We start from the raw sequence: 5265 nt of genomic DNA on the forward strand, positions 1-5265 counted from the left end.
GTTGACATCTGGCCAGGTGTTCTGGGGGACAGTAGTGGGTAAGGTGGAGAAAGGGTGTCAACCCTGGGTTGTGTCGATTGAAAAGTTATAGCGAGTCTCTGAGCCTCAGTTTCCACCTCTGTAAGAAGGGAGGGATGCCACCTACGCTAGATGATACACAGCGTCCAGCCCGACTTCCCTTCGGATGGGACGGATGGAAAGCTGCAGTGAGATGCAAGCAGCATCCTGTGCTCCTCCTGCTTTGTGCACACACATCTTTCTGAAAGACAGTCCTTCATGGGAATGGGCACGGCACAGGTATGCCTAAGCTTCCATGAGTTGAAAGTATAAGCTTTGGCTTTCTGACAGACTTTGGAATACTGGCTGTTGCTTGTCTCACACCTTAGACCAAGTTACTCAAGCTTGCGGTGCCCTAGTTCCCTCCTCTGCAAAAAGGACACCAGTTAAGGTGAAGCTTAAGCAAAATATTCTACATCACTGAAGATGGGCTGGGGACATGGCTCCGGTGGTAACATGCTTGCTGTGTAAGCTTGAGAACTCAAGTTGGATTCCCACGGTGCTAGTGAAAATCTGGGCATGGTGGTGCATATTTTGATCCCAGCTCTGGGAAGAGGGAGACAGCTGCTTCCTTGGGGCTTGCTGGCTAGCCAGTCTAGTCTACTTCTCCAGTTCTAGGCCAGCGAGAGACTGTCTCAAAAAAACAAAAACCAAACCAAACAAAAAACCAACCAACAAAACACACACACACACACACACACACAGAAACAAAACAAACAAACAAAAAAAACAAAACAAAAAAAAAAGCAGGGTGTGACAGGTCCCAAGGAACATCTAAAGTTGACTTGACCACCCAACGCATCATGCATGTGCCCCTACATGAGCCCACATCCACACACCCAGGAGGATCTCTGCTGTGCCATAATGTGTTCACTAGTCTACTTTCCCAAACATATTCTTACTGATAGCCAGCAGAAATGACAACATAGTACAACACCAAGTAAGTTCATCATTGTGTTTTATTAACAACTTAATACAAGACTGTACATTTGCAGGTACTGAGAGCAGTCCACTCTTGAAAACTGAAAAACAAGCATCTCTATCCCATGTCAGGCTTTGGTTTTAAGTGCCATCCTTTACAGAAACATCACACAGTATATATAACTAGGCAACCTAAGAACGGGGGTGGGGGTGGGGCGGGGCGGGGAGGTGGGGGGGGTGTGCTCCTCGGGAACGGAGAGATTAGGCAGCAACAGCTGAGGATCACTTCTAGCTTCAGTTCATTCACCACAGGTCCGAAAATCTTCAGTTTTCAGCTCTACAGCTCTACAGTCCTACACACAAACAACAACTAAGAACCTGACCACTCATTCACATGGAACAAACGAACAATATTTATATAAATTAAGTCATCTCTCACAGAAACTAAAAAGACATAAACTCCAACAGTCAATAAAAAAAAACTGTACAGGACTGGTCAGTCTTTTATATATGAAAATGTGTAACATAAAAAGTTCTTTTATCATATATATATATATATATTATATATGTCTTTCCATAAGTGTTAGCTGGAATGAAAACTTGAAGACTCCGACTCTGTCGAGACAGAGGAGTGTCCACCCCGCTTTCCTTTGGAAAGGATCTTGAGGCTGGAGCCTCGGCTCATGGAGTTGAGTGCATGCTGGGCTGAGGTTTTGAATTTGGCTCCCAGGAAGGCATAGAGGATGGGGTTCAGGCAGCAGTGGAAGAAGGCGAGGGCCTCCGTGATGGAGATCCACTTGTGCACCAGGCTCTCGAAATCACATCCTTGCTTGATGACCTCCAGAAGGATGAAGGAGTCGATGCTGATTCCGACGTAATACGGCAGCCAGCAGGCAAAGAAGGCCAGGATGAGAATGACTGTCGTCTTGAGAGCCTTGCGCTTCTGGTGGCCCTTGGAGTGGGACAGCTTGGAGATGATAATGCAGTAACAGGACAGAATGACGATGCCCGGCAGGATAAGCCCCACCATGATGTGCTGGAACTGGAACACCACCACCCACAGGCTATCGGGGTACAGGCGGTCACAGATGTACCTGCCGTCTACCTGGCTGACGTCAGCAAAGATGAAATCAGGGATAGTCAGCAGGAAAGCAGGGATCCAGACACCCAGGTAGACTGCCTTTTCAGCCAGCAGCTTCCTTGGCCTCTGGCTGTTGGTGGCATGGACAATGGCGAGGTACCTGTCCAGGCTGATGAAGGCCAGGATGAGGACACTGCTGTAGAGGTTGACAGTGTAGATGACATGGACGGCCGTACATAAAAATTTCCCAAAGTACCAGTCAGCCATGGCATCCACCGCCCAGAAGGGGAGCGTGATGACGAAGAGGAGGTCGGCCACGGACAGGTGCAGCCTGTACTTGTCAGTCATGCTTCTTAGTTTCTTCTGGTAACCCATGACCAGGATCACCAACCCATTGCCCACTATGCCAGTCAAGAAGATGATAAAGTAGACGGTGGGTAGGAAGATCCTGTTGAAATGGGTGTTTTCATCCCGGAAGCAGGGTTCCTTGTTGGAGTCATAGTCCCCCGACCCTAGTTCTTCAGAATAGTTATCTGCAGTATATATCTGCAAAAGAAAACAGGGACATGCACATCACTTACAAGGTCAACAAGCCTTTCCCAAGTTTTAGGTGTTCCTGGTGCTTAATAAACTAGCATTTTTTTTTTTTTTTAAATTGCAGGTTTAAATCCAGCCTTTTCCAGGAAACTTCCAAAGGGCTGGCTTAGGTCCAGAGAGAATACAGAATCCTGCAACCAACGGGTTTCTCCATCCTCCCCGCCACCACTTCCTTATATATCCCTTCTTTAGTGGAACCAATTAGGCGTCTTTGTTTAGAACAAAAGGACGTTGAGATTCTAAGGGGTGCACAGCCTAGTCTTGGATAACTCTCCCGCCCGCCCACGAGAGGCAAGAAAAAAAAAAGTAAAATCCCAAACCAAAACAAACAACAACAACAACAAAAACCCTCCATTCACACAAAGAAGTCATTCCCGGGCGCTGCAGGGTGGGAGTGAGCGGTGTGGAGCTAAATCTGTGTTGAAGGAGGAGATGGGAGTAAGTTTTTTTTTTTTTTTTTTTTCTAGGAAAGCAGAGCATGATGGTGGGGGTCCCCCCAAAGACTCAACGCTTTTTAGGTGCAAAATTTCCTTTTTCACAAGTCTGTCTAAACACAAACCACTACATTTCAAGTCACGCGTAGTGAAGAAAGAGGAGTAACGCCAAAGTCTTGGAAGTAGGGGTGCGGTTTAGGGTTATGGGAGTGTTAAAAATGAGCAAACAGCGCTCCTCTACCCCACCCCACCCCAACTCCCGCGCTTCTCTGGAAGGTAAGCCTCTCTTGCCACCCCCATGTTTATCGCTGGGTGTATCTGGGACGTTAGAGTCACATTATCCTGGGTGGGGAAAGTCACGGGGTCTACACCCCGTGGTTTTCGCCCCAAGTTTCACTTCCTCACTCTCCCAGTCCTTTCCCACCCTGCAGCCGACCCAGCTAGCTACTGGGGTCCGAGGTAAGCAGCCGGGGTGGGGGACGTCTAGACCGTGCACACCCCTGGGTTCCGAGTCACCCACCTAGGGGCTGGCGCTGTTGCCCACCGCACTCAGGCCTAAGGCCAACCGGCAGCGGTTCCAGGGGTTCCTCCTGGCTGCGCGCCAGGATCGTCCCTCCGGGTGCTGGCAACAGATTGGGCGGCTCCAGTGCGAGCGCCTTTGAATTGCGCGCCGCGGGAGGAAACGAAAAAAAAAAAAAAAAAACACAACAAAACCCTCCCTAAGCGAGGGGGTTTCAAAAGACTCAGGAAACCACCGACGGTTAAACTCTGCACTGGGGCTCAGTCAAACCGTCTCCAGGCTTGCACCTGTTCATCCCTGCGGCGACCCGGCACAACCCAGGTGCGGTTCCAACACGCCCTCCGGTCCCCAACCACCGTCCCGCCGAGCACACCTCCCGGGCAGCAGCTGCGTGGTGCAGGCGTATGCCCCTTTCTCGTGGACAATCCTAAAGGCCACCCAGACCTCGGGAGGCTCATTGGCCACCTTTCGGATGTCCGCAAAAGCGCTGCCACTTCACCCCAGAGCAGACACGTTTGGTCACCTCCCCGCGGCTGCCGCGGTTTGGACGCCCCTAGGCAAGCAACGCGGTAGGCTAGTGCGCGCTTCCCGCCGGAGACTGGCGCTCCTCGGCAGAGGAGCCGCGGCAGAGAATTTTGGAACCGCACTCCTAACTCCAAGACGCTTCTGTTCGAAGCTCACCCAGGATGTAGTGTCGACCCGGGGACTCTGCCTACAAGTACCGACTTCAGTCTCTACATTCACACAATGTAAGAAACTCCTGTTCTCAGGAGGACCAGACGATGATTGAGTCCCGGGGCAGAGCGCGAGTCTTCTTCGCCCGTGTGCAACATGCACAAACAAACAAACAAACAAACAAACAAACAAACAAACAAACACAAACCCGGGACGTTTTCAAACAGCGTGCAAGCCGGCGGGCGAGCGCCACGAGACTCAAGGGGGAAACAGGAGCAGCTTCAGGAAAGCTCCATCGGAACCTTCCCCCGCCTCTATTGACTGAGAAAAACATTCCTATCCTCCTCCCCCTATAGCCATGCTCACAAAAAAATTAGCTCCCGCGCCCCTTCTTCGTGACCCTAGCATCCCCAAGGTTCTGTTCGCTTCCACCCGTTCTTAGAGGGGTTGCGCTCTAAGTTTGCACGCTTATTACAAGGTAGGATGCAACTGGACTTACACTCACACTGATGCCTTCCATGGCAACACTCGCTCTCCAGCCGTGGTGGCTACCGGAGCACCGAACGCCTCGGAGGGTCACTGCTACCTGCTGCACCAGGCAACAAATTGAAGTTTCTGGCCCGAACTGGACTTTTATAAAAACACGCTCGCGGGGCAGCGCATGCGCAGATCGGACGGGGCGGGAGGAGCGCGGCGGGGGAGGGGCTCGGAGCGCTGGGGCGCCGAAGTCTGAGAGCGGCTGCTGCTGTTCTGCTGTAGGTCACTTCGTGGGTCCAGAGCCTGGCCGGATAATGTTGGGGAAAGCAGGGTACCAGCCAGCGAGTTTCTGTGGGTTGCGCATCCATCCTTGCCCAAGTGGATAGACTTCTAGACTTAGGAGTTTACCGATGGAGACGTTGAGACCAGAGTGGCGTGGGGTGTGTGTGTGTGTGGAGAAGGGGGTGACTTGGCACCTACCTAACCAGTAGGCGGCAATGTTG

The 5265-nt window shown here is 51.3% G+C and overlaps 1 protein-coding gene across 2 annotated transcripts; it reads right to left on the reverse strand.

The window, feature by feature from the left end:
• Nucleotides 1–998: 998 nt before the first annotated feature.
• Cxcr4 (C-X-C motif chemokine receptor 4) lies at nucleotides 999–4944 on the reverse strand. 2 transcript variants are annotated; one of them, XM_006992716.4, is made up of 2 exons: nucleotides 4785–4944; nucleotides 999–2605 (listed from the first exon to the last, which is right to left on the reverse strand). In XM_006992716.4, exons 1-2 carry the CDS (start codon nucleotides 4803–4805, stop codon nucleotides 1562–1564), a joined length of 1065 nt encoding a protein of 354 aa, XP_006992778.1. In that variant the 5' UTR covers nucleotides 4806–4944; the 3' UTR covers nucleotides 999–1561. The 2 variants fall into 2 exon arrangements, with proteins under 2 accessions (XP_006992778.1, XP_006992779.1); XM_006992717.4 differs by having other exon boundaries at nucleotides 4791–4920.
• Between the last annotated feature and the right edge of the window lie 321 nt (nucleotides 4945–5265).

This window comes from Peromyscus maniculatus, chromosome 11, assembly GCF_049852395.1.
Source record: "Peromyscus maniculatus bairdii isolate BWxNUB_F1_BW_parent chromosome 11, HU_Pman_BW_mat_3.1, whole genome shotgun sequence".
Lineage (NCBI taxonomy): Eukaryota > Metazoa > Chordata > Mammalia > Rodentia > Cricetidae > Peromyscus > Peromyscus maniculatus.